This window comes from Egretta garzetta, unplaced genomic scaffold, assembly GCF_000687185.1.
Source record: "Egretta garzetta isolate BGI_Z169 unplaced genomic scaffold, ASM68718v1 scaffold353, whole genome shotgun sequence".
Taxonomy (NCBI): Eukaryota; Metazoa; Chordata; class Aves; order Pelecaniformes; family Ardeidae; genus Egretta; species Egretta garzetta.
In genome coordinates, this window is record NW_009259307.1 from 1989035 (window position 1) to 2008772 (window position 19738).

Genomic DNA, 19738 nt, shown 5'->3' on the forward strand with positions numbered 1-19738 from the left:
GCGTTTCCTCAGCCGTCTGCCCCGCCGCCCGCGGTGCCCCCTGCCTCGGGGGCCCGGGCCGCTGCGGGCCGTCTGTCCTGGGGCTCCCGCCTGCGGGTTTTTTGCCGTGGGCGCCGTCGTTCGGGAAAGGGGCGCGCTGACTTGTTAAACGCTTGTTGAATTCGGGCTTTGGGCGGGTCTGAGAGGTGCCCCCGCGTCAGCGTCGCTGCCTGCTGCGAAGCCCTTTTTAGCTCCAGACCCCCGAAGAGTTCATTTGATTCTCGCGAGCCTGACCTAATGTATCTCTTCAGCTTCTGCCGTTGATGGCGGGAGTGAAGCTGGCCTTAAAATCGCTCTCAGGTATTGCTAATTTAAAAGTTTCGAGTGTTTGGCCAGAAGGTAGCTAGAAAAATGCGTGACCGCGGAAGCCAAAACAGTACCATCTGAAGGCAGACCGGTTTTAAAAGCGGTGCTAGTGAGTGACCGAGCGGTGCAGTGGAGCATCAGGTTGATGTGGCTGAAATGCAATATGGGGCTTCGGCACCGCTTGGAGCGTGCAAAGTGTTATGTTATCCGGCTTAGTCCCACAGTTGTCTCTGCGGAATCTTAGGAGGGTTGGCTTGTCCTCTAGGTGAGAAGGAATGGCTAGATTTTTCACTTGGGTGTTTCTTGTATTCCCTGTCTTTTTTCAACTGTGCCATTGGGATTTGAGGTCTACGAATTAACCAGCAGCAGCAGAAAAAATGTCTCTGTATACAAGTTAAGCTTTACAATATTGCTAGAATTTGTGGGAATAATAAAGCTGTTCAGTTGTTTGAAATCAAACCTAACCAGAATGAAGTGTTGGTCCCGTTAGGCTTCTCTGGTTTTATGGAGGTTGCTTTGCTCTTTGAAAACTACCTTAAAGAGTTACTTCATGGTATTTCTTGGTATGTTTTTTTCATTATTGAATAGACTTCCTCTGTGTTCTTTTCCAGACCTACTGTGTATTTTTTTTCTTAATAATTCTATTAGTTTAATCCTTTTATATAATAATTAATCAGACACTGATTTTTTTTTTCCACTAAGTATTTTGTTGCTTTAACTGTTGAAGTAGTTGGAGGATGTTCATATCCTTCTGTTCCATTTTTATTGTAATGCAGATGTTGAAATAAATATGAGTGCTTCAAGTAGTGGCTTAGAACTCGAGTTTTCGTTGCATGGTGCTCAATAAAAGGGTGAGGGGAAACTACTTTAGAGTTTCTTATTTCAGCAATATATGATGAAAAAATGATGATTTAAAAAAAAAAACAGCAAACAAACAAAAAAACCCCAACAATTTTAATGTCTTGCCTGTTACAGTTAGAGCAGCACAAAAATTTACAAACTAGCAGCTGTATTTACAAGTTTGTCTTTGTTCTTGTGAATAATTCCTCTGAAATAGGTAATTTAATTTAAATATGCAATTAGAATGATTTATATTTAATGTAAATATAAGATTTCTAGATAAGTGTTTGCAAGGGTTGGGCTTTTGAGGCTAACATGTAGTGAGGTACTCCAAAGTTGTGAATAATAGGAGCCACTCTTTTGTTATAATTTGCAGAGGGAGGAGGACAGGAATAATTGCTTATATGGAAGAACTACATTTGTGTTATCCTAGGAATCGCAAGATAAATATTTAAGGTGTTCTTTCAGACTAGATAGACTTTTCCTCACTCTTCTGTCAGCCTTAATTAAAAGATTAATTGCTAAAAAATGGATTGAAATTACTGCCTGTGGGCAGTTTTTCATTTGTCACTTTCTATGTTACTTTTTTATTCATAAGAGAGTTAAGGAGATAAATTGATAAAATGATCTTGCCTTCCTTTTAAAAGCTATCCCAGAAGGAGCAAGTGATGTCACTTTGGTCTGTTTTATTTCTTAGCCTTTCTTGGTGCAATAGTAGAAGTTTATCAGTTTTCCACAGTTCTTCCACAGAATTTTCGTATTTGATTTATATGAAAAATGCAGTTTAATTTTAAAGTTTATATATATATATTTCTCCTATTATATTCTTTTTGTTGTTAGTAATTTTTCCAGCATTAGAAACTGTGTTTGCAGAACAGCACTGGCTTCTTTATTAGTAGTGAAATGACAAGTAGAAGATAAAGTAGTTATGTTGTTGGGATATGTTGATCTCTGTGTCTGAGGATGCTACTGTAATGAGCACAGAGATTTGCATCATATATGCTCAGAAGGTGTTAGACTATAACTTAGGTAATCACAACGCACCTTAGGCAAACGAGTCTCATTAAAGTTATTCATCTGTATTTGTGGAACCGTATGCTTAAGGTAATTTGTGGTCAGTGTTGGTTTTGCCCTGGTTTCAGTGGGAATTCTGATAAAGCATACATCAAACCCATTTGTTAGTAGAGTGATTTTTTAATGCAACTTCACTTGTGATACCTTGGTCACTTTCCATAAATAATATTTTAGACTTAATACAATAATTGGTCTCTTAAGACTGTTGGTCACCAAAGCTTTTACCAAGGCTGGGTGATGAAGGGGGGGTTGTGACTTTTAATTTTTACCCTAATAATTTCTGGCTGGATGAATCATTAAGAAATCACATTACGTGTTTCCTAATGTTAAGAGCACTAAAAAAACCACTGTTGGGGGGTAACTTTAAGTTTAATCTGTCACTGAAGTATCTGAGCAGTATATCTTTTGAGGAAAGATACTAGGGCTGAAATGCTGATTCAGTTGAACTTTTACACAGTGATATCAGAATTACTCTATACACCCTGGGGACTCTCTCACATCCTGGTTCCATTCCAGATCCGGAGGTTAAGAACACGCTCATGTGAATACAATGAATGACAAACCAGTTCCAGTATAATGGAAGCATTGTTTGCATTTAGTTAGAGGTATCCTCCTGAGGAAGTTCAGTAGGTGTTTTGTGTCTGATTTGTTCAGTCAATGGTGCTAAGGATCTGCTGCTTTTCTTGGGTCTTCTGAGTTAAAAAAGTAGCAAGTATTTGTTCTAAAGAAAAGAGTTGTTGCAAGCCATGATTTAAATGGAGAACAACTCTGGAATCAGAATCTTTAGTGTCAGTAGACAGAGTTTCCATTGGATTAAGTGGACATATGAAGTCTACATTAGTCTAGCATATGGGAGAAATAATACTTTAGCCACAGTCTTCAGCATAAGTCGTTTGCCATATTGGCAACAGCCCACTTTTGGCATGTATAAGCAGTCTTGGGGCACAGTACAATCTCAGCTGATTAACTGTGGTTACTGCAGTACTGCCCTGTGTGTAAATTCCACAGGCCAGCCTCCAGTCTTCTAGAATTACTTTGACAAGTAGCAAATATTTTCTGATTGAGATCATATCTGTAGTGTTGCTGGGCTGTTTATAGTTATAAATTATATAAACTCCTGTTTTAATTCTTTCTGACAAGTGGATTGGGAAGCAAGTATGAAATTCTGTAGTTATTATCATATGCTGGAATAGGGCACAATCTGCTGTTCCTGGGCAGAACAGGCTATTTATACCTCACTTTTGGAGGTACACATTCTTCTAAATTTTTAATATAAAATAATATATTTCACACACACACATAGAATGAATTGTAGTATCTAGCTTTGGACTTTAGCTTTTCTGAAAAGGTGGGAAAACTGGAGTTGGAACAGATCAGTTTAATAGTTTCTCATAGAAATGGAAGTGTGGTTGAATATTGGGTCATCAGCACTTCTTGCAAAAAAAGCCTGTTGAGGCATCACAGCAGTTTCTCTGGGCTGTGAACGTGAACTTTCTAAGTAGAGGTGAAAAAGTGGCTCCTTCCGTGCTCACAGCTGTAAGAGAGGCGAAGAATGAAGTATTGAGTTTTTCCTGTGTGTAAGACAGCCCAAGCCTTCTGCCAATCCCTAGACCTCTTCCCTAGGCCTCTTGACTTTGTCCTGGCTTGCAGGTTAAAATTAAACTTAATGTCCAGATAATCTCACCTGCCAGGGAACAGATGAGCTATTCCAAATTTGAGTGACTACTTACATGCTGATTATGTAAATACATGAGGTTGTTGTTCCTTTAGCTGGCAGAAATATGGTCATTTATTCAGGATCTTTATTGAAGAAACAAACTACCTTTTTATGGGATGTGATCCGTACACCCTTCCTGCCATCTCCTCTAAATTGGTAGTGTTGTTCACCCTTGTCTAAGAATCTGTTATTTCCCTCTATTTTGAGGAAAACTAGAGTCTCAGGGTGAATGCACTTGGCTGTAGCAGCCTTAGCAGAAAACTGTGGGGTAGGGGTTTTTTTTATGCCCTACAAAGAGGAGTAGTATTCCAAGAATGGTCATGCTGTTTATCGGACTGTCTTGCTGTGCCTGTGTTTACTACTCTACAAGTATAGTCTATATAACATTGTATGCAGTATGCATTCAACATTGACATTGCATTGCTGGAACATGTCCAGAGTAGAGCCACAAAGCTGGTGAGGCGTCTGGAGTACAAGCCCTGCGAGGAGCGGTTGAGGGAACTGGGGTTGTTCAGCCTGCAGAAGAGGAGGCTGAGGAGAGACCTGGTCGCCATCTACAACTGCCTGACAGGAGGCTGTAGCAAGGTGGAGGTCAGCCTATTCTCCCTGGTAACAGGTGATAGGACGAGGGGAAATGGTGTGAAGTTGCGCCAGGGGAGGTTTAGGTTAACATTAGAAAAAATTTCTTCACAGAATGGGTTGTCAGGCTCTGGAATGGGCTGCCCAGGGAAGTGGTTGAGTCCCCATCCCTGGAGGTATTTAAAAGAAGGGTAGATGAAGTGCTTAGGGACATGGTTTAGTGGTGGGATGGCAGTGCTAGGTTAATGGTTGGACTTGATGATCTTAAAGGTATTTTCTAACCTAGATGATTCTATGATTCTATACCACAGGGAAGAGACCATTCGCACATCCAAAATAGGGATCGTTGATCTGTGATCCATATTCAACAGTTTTACAGCAGCGCGCTTGAAGCTTTTCTGAAAAAAAAATCTATACAGGCATGAAAACTATGGTTGTATGCAAGTTAGAGGATAAACTTTGAAATATGATCTAAAGATCACCAAGTATTATAGTTAGCAGTAAGGTTTTATTGTTGGATTACCCAGGTATTTCTGAAATTACATGGGACTGTGGACGTCAGAAATCATATTGGTTTGTTCTAATTTGTAAACTTGGATTTAGCAGTTGAAGCTGGTGCATGAAACTTTAAGTCATGGTGTCCTGGCAGGAACTGCGCTTGAGACCTGTAGATAGATGTGGGATGGAAAAGCTGTTTAAGTTTAGATGAAACGTCAGATGCCTTAATGCAAGGAAAGTAGTGTAAATGCTTGTATTAGGTGTGCTGGTTTCCAGCATGGCTTTTGGCAGATTTCTTTGCTCCTCCTACCTCTGAGAAAAAGTATTGTCACAACAAAGGATTTTTTTCCTCGCACCCTTCTCTCCGTTCTAAATTAAGATGACACAATGCCTGCTTTTCAGGACAACTGTTATCTTTACCTTGCTTGTTTTAGGTGTATGTGTGTTTACTTTTTTTCTCCCCCCTGCCTCGTTAACCAATGCTTTGAATTTGTAGTATAGATTATACTGAATTGCCAAATATCTGTGTTAGAGCATTTGGTTTGGGGTGCTTTTGTTAAAGCATGGAATAAAAAGTCATATCGCTAATATAATCCTACTTCATACGTGCAATATGGGAAACCTTAGCTAATAATTTCTTTGAAGGGTTTGGAAACATTTATGTCAACCAGTACGTGGAGCAAGGAAGAGTTTATGGCTGGATTTTAGTGCCCTGAAGGTCCACAGTGTTTGCAAAGCCAGCAGAAGCATCTTGTTTTGCCTTCTGAGTTTTGACCTTCACACACCTTTCATACTGCTGATACTGCTTGCAGGAGCCTATAACTCATGATTGCAATGCATATTCTCTGTATTTAGGAAACACTGTAAGGATTTTTGGCTGTAGAGATCTGCATAGCCTTAGTGACCTGCAAACACTGCAACATATTTTAATTGTTCTTTATAACACATGTATTTGTCAACGGGATGAATGCTTCCCCTAATGGCTTAAGGTGAAGGACTTCCTTTTCTCCAAAGAAAATCGAAAACTCATGGTTGTTCTTTCCCTGGGTAATCATATTTTAGTTTTAATATCTGGCAGGCCTTTAGAGTTATCACTCTTCTTTAATAACATGCTCATTCTGAAGTAGCTAGTAGTATCTAATAAGCTTTTATATAGAAATTTGCATATGTATTTAAATCTATGTTTTGTTACATGTTTCCATGAAAATTGTGTATTATTTTCTAGCGAGGTTAAGTTTACAGTTTCCATGAGTTTTTTGGTTTTTTATATAGGATTATAACTAGAAACTGATACCATTCTCTCTTCCTGTTTCAGACTAGAAGATGAATAATCTTTCCTTTAGTGAACTGTGTTGCCTGTTCTGTTGTCCACCGTGCCCAGGGAAAATTGCCTCCAAACTGGCATTCTTACCTCCTGATCCCACGTACACACTGATGTGTGATGAGAGTGGTAGTCGCTGGACTTTACATCTCTCAGAGCGAGCAGACTGGCAATATTCTTCCAGAGAAAAAGATGCCATTGAGTGCTTCATGACTAGAACAAGTAAAGGTAACAGGATTGCCTGTATGTTTGTGCGTTGCTCGCCTAACGCCAAGTATACTTTGCTCTTCTCACACGGAAATGCTGTTGACCTAGGTCAGATGAGCAGCTTTTACATAGGACTGGGTTCACGGATTAATTGCAACATATTCTCATATGATTATTCTGGATATGGTGCAAGTTCTGGGAAGCCAACAGAGAAGAATCTGTATGCTGACATTGATGCTGCTTGGGTGGCTCTTAGGACAAGGTAAGACATTAGCTGCCATTTTTCTTTTACAGCACGCTTTTCAAATGGTTGGACTTAATCTGCATTGGTGGTTTAAACAGAAATGCTGTATTTTAGTACTAATGGATTCATATCCAAGATGACTGGTGGTGCCTTATGCTAAAGGTATTGTTAGTATTGGCAGGATCAGTATACAGTACTGATATACTAGACAAATTGAAATGCAGTGAAATTTAATAAGGTACATTTCAGTCTTGAATGATTAGAAGATAATCCTTATTGTCACAGTTTGGGATCTTTAGTTGGACATCTCAGATGATAGGAAAAACCTATAATAATTGATTCCCCAATAACTGAGCCACCGGTGTGATGTGGGTGAGAGAAAATGCAGGCTGTTTTTTCAGATAATTCCATCACCTACACTTTTTGTAGGGAGGGGCAATGGAAAATCTGTTAGAAGAGAACCTGGTGAGACTCTGGATTTCTCTATGATGTTCAGACCACCTTTGTTTCAGGATTCAGACTAGCAGCTACAGCATTTCCAAAGATAGTTTTCTGTATAAAACAAAAAAGTGTTTTTAGCTTATCGAAATACGATGTATGCGAGAGATTGTATTTGACCTATGTAAATACATTATAGTGGGAACAAAAACCAGGAATTTGAATTGGTGGTGTTAGCTTAAATAGATTAAAACTGGACAAGGAAAAAAATGCAGATTGGAAGGATGTTGTTTCAGCAGCTTCTGTGTTCTAAGTCTCTGGTTTTAGGGAGATGAAATAGTAAGGTGAAGGTCTCTGGAGGCATTCTGTGATACAGGTAAGAATTCCAGGGAACAACTAAGTCCAGCATCGAATACCCACTTCTTAAATTTGAAAGTATTTTTCGCTGTGGTTTGTTCCATTTAGAGCAATATTCTTCCTGTGTTACAAGTAGCCAAACTGCAAAAAGATTATTTTTTAAAATACTATGTGATCATAAGAATAGATGTTCACCAAGAAAACTCCCATGTTGTTGTGTATTTTGCACCAAAAAGCTGTGAAACCTGAATTTAATGTAGAGCAGCATGTTAGGGTTTGATCATTGCAACTTGAGCATACTGTTTAATAATGTAGTATCAGGGATCACACTTAATGTAAGGGCATGTAAATGTTAAATCCTGGTAATTTTTGCAGTGAATTTAGAAGTCGATCAATGCAATATTAACTATTTTGCTATTACTTTGGAGCAGGTTTTCCCTTTTCAGTGCATGCTGTCATGCATTTCTTTTACATTATAACAAAGGTGTGTACTTTTTAAAGAAGCATATTTTATTTATATATTAAAGTAGGGAGAACGCGTGTTATCATAAACCTCATACAACCACAAGGGACAGTTATTCATCCTCATATACTCAAAAACATACGTACTGTGTTGTTAGATTAGGTTTTGGCATTTCTTTTGATTACAGTGGAAAGTTGAGGTATAACTAGACATCTGTTCTGTAAGCCAAGAGCTGCAACACGTGCACTGGTGACTGTGGTTTGTAGTTGATAGGTGGTCTGGAAGATAGCCACTTGGTGAAATACTCAGTAACATTTTTCACAAACCATATGGTGAAATGCAATTGTTTGTTTATGTCAGTTTACAGGCTCTGTTTTATGAACTGATTTGTAATTATTGTCTCTTCCCTCCCCAACAAATTTCTGATTGAAAACCTAAAAGGAAACATCATTGGGACTTGAATTCTCTCCTCCATTCATGAACAATCCATAGTGTACCTTCCTCAATCAAATAAGATTGCTCATTATAAATTCCCATCAGAACATGCCCCTTGCTGAACAGACATTGTCGGGGGGGGGAACTCTAAATACATACTCCATCTATCTGCTTTTCTCTCTTTCATTCAGGAATGGCCTCACCTCAGTCCCATTGGCTGGCTGCATTTATTTTTTCATGTCAAAACCTCCTTTAGAATTATGTAATTACAGTTTGTAGAGTGTATAGAGCTTGTTTTGGTTTGCTCAGCTTGTGGATTTCACAAATATGAACTGAATTTTTTCTGTTACTTAAAAAGTTGTTGGTATTACTAGTTTCCACTGTGGTGCTTTCAGCAACTTTCCAGTTGGCTGTCCTTGTATCTGAATGCTGAAAGCAGCAGGGAGAAGTTCAGCATATGACTTTGGATATACTGGCTTACACAGTTTGCTTACCAGTCCATGGTATTCTCTTGAGCCCTGAGACAGTGCTCAGCAGTGTTTAAATACTTGATGAATATCTGAACCAGAAGGGAGCCTTTGAGTATTTGCTCAAATTTGATTCGCTTTTCTAACATAGCCTGTTCTGTCAGTGTTACACTGGCACCATCTTTAATGTTTTTATAATGTAAATGTTCTGCAAAACCAAATTTAATTCAGTGGATTGTTTGCAGGAAAGATGTAAATGTAGCTGTAACGCCTTTGAAATTAATGTTGATGGGATGAGAGAAGAAAGGGATCCTAGACTTTTAAACTGTGCCTCACAGATTGTGAGGGGACAGAGGAAAGAAAGGAGAAATTACCTTTGTCAGAGATTGATCACAGCCACCCACAGCTCCTTACATTCTCTGTTCTGAGAAGCGGGATCATAGAACCCAGCATTAAAAGGTGTTTCTGGAATAACTGATGTGCTGATGTGGACTTCATTCTATAGGCAGCACAGCTGCTTGTGGTGGAGATGTGTTAGTGTGTTAAGTTTTATATGTTGGCAGGATAATCCAGATGGTCATCTGTAAATTGGCCCAGCTTTCCAGTGGGGACTGGACACCTAGGGTGAAATATTCTAGAATTATTATTCAGGGTGATGGTGTGCTTGGTCCAACACCACTTTCGCAGCAGTGGTTGCTGTAAGGGTAATGCGAATATTGTCATTCATGTAAATGAATACAGCCAGCTAAATTGGCGGCAGATCAGAAGAGATAAACAGGAGATGCAGATTCTGAATTGTGTTCCCTATGCTTTACCTGCTTTCAGTATTTTAATAGGAAGTAGTACCTGTCCATGTGAATGCTGATGGTAGAAGGTGGCCAGGTGATTCACTGCCATCATGTTTGGGAAAGTTGCACATTATTGCATATTCATGTGGATGAGACTACATAAAAGCTGCAAGTGAGGACATTCTTTTTCTGACTGTCATAGCTACAAAGTGTTGAAATGCCAGGAGACGTTTTGGGATACGCCTATTTCCTGCTGCCCTGGTCTCTGAAGGCCTTTGATGACACCCTAGCAAGGGTGGAAAGGTTTTACCAGCCCCAGGCAAATGCAGGGCAAGTGACGCTCATTCAGAAACCTGAAGACTTGCTGGAGTTGCCTCATGACCAGATCTACCTTTAGGAAGCCAAACAGCCTTTTCATAGTTGCTTATCGTGGGCTGTATAATAATTGAAAAGCTGAAGGGCAAATATCACTGTGAGACTGATGTGTCAAAGTGGACAGAATATCCATAACTTGAATAGCCAAATATAGGAATAATATCAAATCTGTTTGGATGTTGGCTGAAAGTGTTCTTTTGAGAATTCACAAATTACGTATATTTTTTTTTCATTCAAAAGTAGGGACGGGGGTTTTTTTTGAGGCACCTTAACTTTTAATATTTGGAGGGAAATTGAGCTTTTATTTAAATTGATAGGGAAAAGTAGCCCAATTTATCATGAAGAGTAATCTTGCCAATAAAACAAATGTACCAGTGGCATTGTAAGGCTTAGAAAAGGCAAACCATCAAGAGAGAGGCAAAGGAGGTGCAGTTTGTTGATGACTACATGCATATTCAATGGGCTTGCCTCTCATAAACCATAGTTCCCTTTTTCTTCTAGCAATGTTACATGTTCTGTACAGTAGAAGGGGAATATGTATCTGATTTGAGGAAGAGCTGTACACTCATGAATTTTATTCATGGCCTGGAATGTTGATAGTTAAAGGTGTGGGGGATGTTCATGCTCTTCATGTTTTCAGCTGTAATTTTGTATGTTATGTGCATGATGACAAAAGGTTCTGAAATGCGCATTGATAATTCCCTCAGGATATTCACCCTTCTTCCTTGTGCTCCAAGCACTGCTGTCACTTGGTTAAATGCATGTGTTACAATACAGTAGCCTCTCTAGAGTATCCATTGTGCCTTTTCATTAGTGTGAGCCTGAGCGGCTATGAAACTGTATCCTTCTAAGGTTGATTTTACAGATATTTTATTTTATGATTGTAAAGTGAGCAAGTCTTCTAGAATAATAACAGTAGTTCAGAAGTGAAAAGATAAATTGCTTTTTGTCTCCTTTAGGTGTATCAAGGGCAAAGTGGCAGGTGCTCTAAGAGCCTGCAAGTATAGTATGGTAATTTCAGATGGTATCGTGTTGTTAAAGGTAACTGAAATTTAAAAAATGCAAAACCAAAAAACACTTGTTACAGCCAGACATGCATTTTGTAGCTTGCGTATTGCACATCATGGTAAGGTGATGTATATCCAATGAAATTATATATGAGGGGCGGAAAAGAGGTAGACTGCTACTAAGGTAAGCATTTAGTAAAGTGCAGAAAAGGTCGTGTTACAGAGACAGATACAAAGGAAATGGTGAAAGAGTTTCTGCCACAGCATATTGTGAAGTTTGTCACAAAAGGGGAAAAAAACATATTTCATTGCTCTTTAGCAGTTTTTTTCCTGACAGAAGCTGAACAGGTCAGGCAGGAGTGTTCAGGGCTGCCTCTCTTACAAGAGACCATTTATCAGCATAGGTAGGCTCACAGAAGAGGATTCTGGCTTCATGAGTTGTCGTGTGTTAGCTTTGGACCCTGATTCTAGGGAGTGGTCTGGTGGTACAGTTACGAATTATTGGCTTGCGCCTTCTTTTAACCCACCAGTGACAAGTCATTTCTTGCCTGTCCCGGAAGACAGCCAGCACAAAGGAGCAGAAAAGTAGTTGCTCACCTACTCCCACAAGAGATTAATTTAGTTTCCTAAACTAGTTGGTGAAGTTCAGTGAAGGGCAACGTGTGGTTGAAGATGCAAATAGGAAAGTGGTTCTCTTCCGTTTGGTGGTAGCTTAGCTTCGTAGTGATACTAACCTGTACCTTGAGTGTGATGATAGGCAGAAGTTCGTGAGTGCTCAGACACTCTGTGTAGATGCTAGCAAGCTTATGTCAATGGCGTACGTTTAGTTGTGTGTAAATACTGCTCTGTAAAAACTGTTCCATGTGCTTTCCAGGTAGCCCTTAGGTGCACGAACATAAAGGATGAATCTGGTGTTGAAAGGAATTGAAATCACAGTTGCTGTGGAAAAGAGAAAAATGTTGTGGGCAGTCTTTAAAGTGTGGCAAATAGCTATGTAAATATTATGCCAGGTTCAGTCCAGGATAACTTGTCCCTGAGGAAGAATGCTTTCTCTGAGAAGGTACATCTGTGCACAGCTGCTTTAAAGATTTTGTTCCAAGGTCCTTTCTGGTGATTAAGGCTAAAAAAAAACCCAAACATAAAAAACCCACCATCAGCAACAAACTGAAGGCCTGTCTATTCTGACACAAGTTATCTCAGATTACTTGAGTAGACAATAGTGCTTACATTACTCCTGTGATCAACATAATGAGCTTTCAAAGATGTCAACAGTTGTTACAGAATGTCTTTGAGCTCATGTCACCAGAACAACTACTTACAGCATATGGTTCTGTAACTGTGTGTCCACTTCCTCAGGATGGCCTGTAATTCTAAGGTACTGATTGAGAACAGTATTGCTGCCACTTTTTCTCTTCATCTGGTGCTTCCTCATTTGGGAGACCAGGTGTGTAGTTAACTAATAATTTTCTACCAAACTTCTTGGAGTTTACCTGAAGTTTACAGGACTGTCAAAAGGAGGAGTAGACAAGTTTTATGACTAGGGGACTTACCAACATTTATCTTTTCAAGAATTTTTCCATTTTAGTTTGGAAAGTGATGCTTTTGGAAGAGCAGAACTGAGGGACAGTTGGGCTCTTCCACTGAAGTTTTCAGAAGCATATTTAAGAGAAGAGGGAAGACTGGAGACAGACACAGCAGATACTGTTCTCTGTTTTCCAAGCTTCTTGTTTTGGTTTTGGTTTTTGATTTGTTTTCCAAGCCAGAATTACTTTGAACCACCACTTCTGGTGATTGGCCTCACCATTTTGGTTTCCAGACTGTGAAACAAATAGTTTCTAGTGGGTGCTGTGAAGGCGATCTGCCTGGCTGTGATGGAGAAAGGATTACTTTAATCCAAATAGAGTACATGCTTTTCTTGGATTACTTTTCGTAGCTAATATTTAGCTATCTTTAGGCTGAAGGATTTTGATCCAAAAATAGGGGGAAGAATAAGTGAGAAAGAGGAGAATATATGCTCCAAAATAATACTTTTAAGTTTTGCTTTAAATTTCTTTGCAGTGGCCTGAATCTTGTAAAACTCAATACTTGAGGAAATGTGAGTGTGATAATTTGCAAGGGTTTTTGTTTGAGAACTGTGTTATGTCATAACATGCTATGCAGACTCCGTGCCATGTTAATGATGCAAAGTGTCAGGTATTAATGTGAGTTTTGTTCAGATTATACGGAACGGATAGCAGGTCATGCTGTACTTTCAGAATGGAAAAATGTGATTTGAATTATTTTGAATTGGGAGACTGACTGTAAAATGATAGGTGCTAGGCTGTTTTCAGGTGTTTCAGAGAGATACAGAAATAGTGAAGACTTTACATTTGTTTTGGTTTCAAAACTGTAATTTATTGTATTTTTGTGTGTTGGAATTTTGAGAAAATACTTTTTAATCAGAATGTTTGATTTATCTTTTTTTTTAATTGTCTGAGAACTGTTGTGAGGTGGCGGGCTTGCCTTGCCAGGTTGATGATTGAGTCTTAGTGTTTTAGAACGCTTTGATTTGATTATGATCCTAGAAACTCTTTCTAGGAATTAAGTAGTCATGATAGAATTTCACTCTAGCAGAACGCTGAATAAATAGATGAGTAGTTAATAGGTAATCTTAGCTGTGAACAGTGTATTTTAGCTCCAATTTAGAAAGCTTACTGGGGGGCTTAATGAGTTCTGTTAGTGTAGTGATACTTAAATTTTTAGTAATATTTAAATGTGACTTTGTTTTTCTTGAAATCATCCTAGATATTTTTTTTAATTAACTGTCTATTACCTACTGATGTAACACACAGGACATGCTTTCTGGCTTATTGAAAAATACTTGTGGAATTTTGGGTTTTCTTGGTTGGTAATTTGAATGTCGTGGTACATGTGAAACATCTTTCTTCCTAATGTTCCTGATTTTGAGGTTTTTAGACTTTACTAATTTTAGTGTTTGGTGACCTATACAGTTACCATACAGTTATTTGACCATATTTAGAAGATACTGAACAGTTTTTCATTACCTCTGTTTCCCTGGCTTTACTGGAAGTATGCAGAATGTACTAATTTGAAAACGCCTTTGTGGGTATGGGTGTTGTTCTCTACCTTTGACGGATAAGATGCATGCATTTATTGTAGAAGAGGTAATGAAGTTGCACTTCAGCTGAAAAGGGCTGTTTGTCGGTCCTTCAACTGATTATAGTCAGTTAGCAAACATGGTGGTGTTAGGCTAGTCTGCTCTTAAGTTGGACAGCTGAACAAGCTCTGGTAACACATGAGAACAGTGCTTGATTTTCTTCTGTTTGGTTTGGTGGTTTGGTTTTTTGTTTTTTTGTTGGGTTTTTTTTTTTGGTAATGCAGTGCATTCTCTCTTCCTATTTAAGGTATTTCCTTTCCTAGAGAAGTTAGCAGAGGTACCTAGCTAGGTACAGTTTTGCAATCTGAACCTGTACTAAGAGTAATTTGTTAGTATAGATCAGTGTATCAGCAGCTCACTTTTGCTGTGGGCACTGTTCTTGCCAGCGTAATGGTCTGCTTAGAGGCTTTTCCAGCATTACTTGGGAACCGACTGCTCATTGTATTCACATTAATGCAGAAAAATATTTAGATCTGACTTGTGTAACTGTTAACTAGCTGTTTCATGACTCTTTTGTTTACCTCAGTTAATTACAGAAAAAATGGGTGTTTTCATCTTGCTAGGAGGAAGCCTTTGACTTTAATTTTGTAGTGCTTATTGGGCTGTCTTAATTGTGGGTTAGGTTGGGTATTCCTTTTGCTAGCTTGCATGTCTAATCAACTGTGATAAGAAAGAAGCATCTTGGGTATTACATAGAATGCATAATATTCTGACCAAGTATGGGCATGCTTTAGGTCCCACTAAATTTGCTGAGCAATGCTACCGGCTTGCAGTTTTGATCAGGTATCAGAAGAGTGAAGCTGACAAAATTTTTGCAGATTTGACTGTGCTCCATTTGATGATGACCGTAAAGCTAGTAAGGTTCTAATCAGTTTTCTGTTGTAGGTCCACTAGAGTTACCAGTAAAGACTTTCAACTAGTATACAAGTCACAATTGCATTCACAAATCCATATTTAAAAAAATAAACCCATATTTCAGTATCACTCGGGCATAACGCAAAAAAAAAAAATACTGCAAATACAAAGTAAATAATTTCCCCTTTAAGTCAGGAATGTTATAGAATACACTTCCTTGTGCTTCTACCAGCTCCTGTTTCAGTGTTATCTTCTTCAGGAAATTTTTTTCTCCAGAAATGTCTTTTTTTGCCTTGCTGTGTAATTGCGGTTTTGTCTGTTTCACTTTATATGCCACTTCTGTTAACATTTTTAATTTTCTAGGTATGGAATCCGCCCTGAAAATGTGATTATATATGGCCAGAGTATAGGAACAGTACCATCTGTGGATCTTGCTGCTAGGTATGAAAGCGCTGCTGTAATTCTTCATTCTCCACTGACCTCAGGAATGCGAGTAGCTTTTCCTGATACGAAGAAGACCTATTGCTTTGATGCATTCCCGAAGTAAGTTGTAGAACTTCTTATTCTGCATGCATTTTTCTTTATTACGGAAGTTTTAGACTAGGGAAACAAGTAATATGGCAAATCCTTTGAAATTTCTTTCAAAGGTTTTTAAAAAAAAAAAGAGAGAGAGAGAGAAAATCAGAGTTAATACCAACAATGAGGAACATTTGATTTGAAGGATTTTACAGAACTTTGCAAATATTCTAGGTTTTTCATACCTCTATAATCAGATCACTGGGTATCTGTTAAAGAAGCAATTAGTTTTCCTATATGTAACCCCTAATATCGCTAATTCTAGCAAGCAGTTCTAGTCCAGTGAATTGTTAACCTAGGCAACTGTAAACAAAGTCTTTTACATATGTTTCTGTAAGTAGCAAAACTGGAAAACTAAGTAGACCTTAACTGAAAAAAATTCCTGTCACGTGTTTCAGAAATATGCCACTAGTTGACCATTCACAAACTGGTACACTTGTCTCAAAGAATTACTTGTATTTTGAGCATCTGACTTCAAAGACTTTTTCTTCTCCCCATAGACGGTCAAACTTTAAGTGCTATTTCAATTCTGACAAGTACTTTTTACTGAAAAACTCTGAAGTAATATTTTCTTCAGTACAGTGACTTTTGATTTTTTTGAAGTGAACATGGCAATGAATACCACTTTTAGACAGATTGTTCTGTTATACAATCCTAATAGTTTACAGCAGTGTTTTTCCTGTGTGCAGCTTTACATACACTACTGTAGTGGCTTCCAGGGTATTGATAAGATCTAATTTTCTAATGATTTAAACACCTTCAGAATTAAATAGTTAAAACTACGATGTGTAATTAAAAAGTGAAATTAACAGTCTGGTCCTTCAAAAAGATTTAATAAAGCTCACTGTGTTCATAGATATAATCTTTTTCTTACAGCATTGACAAAATTTCTAAAATAACATCTCCTGTGTTAATAATCCATGGGACTGAAGATGAAGTAATTGACTTTTCACATGGCCTAGCATTATTTGAGCGTTGCCAGAGACCTGTAGAACCGCTGTGGGTAGAAGGAGCGGGACATAATGATGTGGAACTCTATGGACAGTACCTTGAAAGATTAAAACAGTTTGTGTCACAGGAACTGGTGAACTTGTAACTTTCTTTGTATATTTACATGCTTTTTCATATCACTGCAGAACTGCACACCGTGATAAATAAGTAACAAAACCTGAAGGTTGTGTTTTCAAATCATCTTGGTTGCCTTCATTAAATGTACAGGTAATGATTTGTCAACATAATTAATGAAGGGTTTAATGCCAGTATTATAAACTGGAATTACATGATCACGTAGTCAAGCTTGGCAGTTTATATTACTTTATGTAAGATTTTTTTCCTCCTTAGATGTACAAAAAGAATTCACAAGGAGTACTGTATGAAATTTTAATTATATAAAATCAAATGCTGTAAAAGTGTTGCCAAATGCTTTAGCATATCAAATACAAGTTTATAAATATTTTTTAGACATCTCAAAATGTACTGTGACTTACTCTGTTGCACAGGTGTAATTTAAAAAACAGACTTCTAAGCAGGTGTTCTGTAAAAATACAATAGCCATGAAATTTGAGCAAATACTAATGTATGTAATAAGAATAGACAGTCACTGGAAATGACCCATGCCCTGTTACAGGGGGAGGGGGTCAAAATAGATCTCTCTTCCCATATTTTTCATATCTTTTTGTGCCTAGTTTTACTTTAGTTGTTTTGTTCTTGTGTTGTCCCTTACCTTTCAGGTTAAATACAGCCACTAATCTTCTCAGCAAACCTAATCTTGCCAAAATAATGCCACAAGTTATCATTGTTGTAACATAAATATCATTCACATGATTGCTACTGATGCCACTAAGTACCTCACTGAAACAGTAAGACTTTTAGAATGTAGAAGGCTTTGTGGACAATGTAGTTTCAAACATTGATTGCGTAGAGACGCAATATTTCATTCGAAAAAACGTGGAAGTTTATCCAACTTTTGTAATAAACAATTTGCAAGTTTGCAGTTGCCTGATCAGACTTACTTTTGGATGTTTAGTGTAAAAGCTTACTGGGTTTTGAGTATTGTATGGAAATTTTACTAATCACATCTGGATGGGGTGGGGGGAGGGGCAAGAAGAGAATGTTGACATTTTTCTATTAACTCATAGTAAAATAAACTTTATAAGTTGCCTTTCCCTTGAATGCATTTTGCTTGGAAAAAAAAAAACTATGAAAAATAAACTTAATGATATGTAGCCTATTTGTAAACAAAGTAATACTCCAACAATACACACTGTGCTTCTAATTTTAAGGCCTTACGTAGTTTAATTGTTCTGCTTGTTTTTTGTGATTGAGACTATTGTATACTTAAATGTAGCTTCAAGTATTGTGAAAACTTTGGTTAAGATGTGTTGTTTAACAGTAAACCATATTCCACACACTTGTTGTTCTTCCTTTTTTTTATTTTAAAGAAATCACAACAGTTGCTTGCCATATCAAAGTAATGAGCAGCTCCCTATGTACCCTAGGAAATCAGAACTAAAGCAGTAACCCGTTGTTATGAATTGTCAGCACACTTTTTTATTTCTTTATCAGCATCTGTTCTGATTGCCTTCCCACCCCTTCACCTCATCTTACTTCTTTCTGCCATTCAGCATACAGGTTTTCTGCTGCAGAGCTACTTATAAACATGCTTCTGTAATGATTTCAGTTTTAGCTTCCAAATCATCAGTGACGTCTTGTCTTTTGCTCTCTGGTTTGTTAATTGAATAGAAAGAAATTGGTATTTGTTCTCAAGCAACTGGGTTCTTGGTTGTCTTTTTGATCAAGTATGCTTTAATGTGTTCTGAGCTTCAAATTAGTATTGAGGCACAACACTATTAGACTTAAAGGGTTTCATCCTAATAAAAGATTTTGCAATTGGAAGTGTGCTTAAATAGATTGGTAACTCAGCTTTATTACATTGTACTGTATACATAGTTTGATTTCATTTTTTACTACCTTCCAGCAACTATCTCTGATTTAGATGGAAATCGTTACCATTAAGCGCTTAAGTGCTTTCTTTGTGATGAATGAAATCTGTTTTGAGAGTCCTCTTCAGAAATTCACAAATAAAGAATGTAGAACTGCAATAACTGATACAGATTGGCTGATAGTACTGCAAATTGCAGGCAAATGATCAAGTGTAATCAGAATAACTATCCGATTGTGCTAGGGAATATTATGGCACCCTGTAATTGAAAAGACACAAAAGGTGGCATAGCAGTTCCGATGCTTTTGTTTCTGTGTTTTGTTGAAGCAGAACAAAAGGCCTGACTAAACAGTGTTTTGTCTTCAGTAGATGCAGCTGTGCAGATTACACTGGTGAGTAAAAGTTCTGGTCTCTTTGGGACCACTTATGCATGGTTAATTATTGCCAGTTTGTTCTGACTGGTCTGAAAAATCTAGGTGTAAAATACGAGTTGTTTACTGAAGGAATTAAAATTGAGTTTAGGCAAAGCCTAGCTTGTATTGAGAATCGTATTACGGCAACAGACTTGTTACCAACATAAAGCAACTCTGAGCTATTGCAGCTAGGAGGAAAACAATTGACATAGTGGCTGTCTTGTCCTTAAACCATCATTTTGGTGATATTGACAATGGGCTGTTGTTTTATATTATAAATGCAATTGTCTCATGATAAATAAGAGTGGATTCAGCATTCATTAACAAGACAATGTCTGTATTTTAGGGAAAAAGAAAAGCATTTTGTGAACCACGTGGTCTCGTTCCTGTTTTTTTTTTTTTTTAAGTGACAAATATTTGACAGTAAACTGTCTTTTCCAGAACTGAAAACCTTGGCAAATCAACTTTTAAAAACAATTTATGTAAATACGAGATTACCTTCTAAAGGTGGGGGTCTTTGTGAGACAGCAAAACATGTCCCAGTTCCCAGCTACACATTAAAAAAAATTAAAAACCTCCCCTCTTTTTACTGTCTGCTTGTGACAGCAAAGAATTCTAGTGTATGTTCAGTCAGTTACTCT

The 19738-nt window shown here is 37.8% G+C and overlaps 1 protein-coding gene across 2 annotated transcripts; it reads left to right on the forward strand.

Moving 5' to 3' along the window:
* Positions 1 to 101: 101 nt before the first annotated feature.
* ABHD17B (abhydrolase domain containing 17B, depalmitoylase) lies at positions 102 to 19390 on the forward strand. 2 transcript variants are annotated; one of them, XM_035891717.1, is made up of 5 exons: positions 105 to 339; positions 6369 to 6602; positions 6690 to 6843; positions 15531 to 15710; positions 16620 to 19076. In XM_035891717.1, the coding sequence occupies exons 2-5, from the start codon at positions 6377 to 6379 to the stop codon at positions 16837 to 16839; spliced, it is 780 nt and encodes a 259-aa protein (XP_035747610.1). In that variant the 5' UTR covers positions 105 to 339; positions 6369 to 6376; the 3' UTR covers positions 16840 to 19076. The 2 variants fall into 2 exon arrangements, with proteins under 2 accessions (XP_009634424.1, XP_035747610.1); XM_009636129.2 differs by having other exon boundaries at positions 102 to 339; positions 6369 to 6843; positions 16620 to 19390.
* Positions 19391 to 19738: the final 348 nt, after the last annotated feature.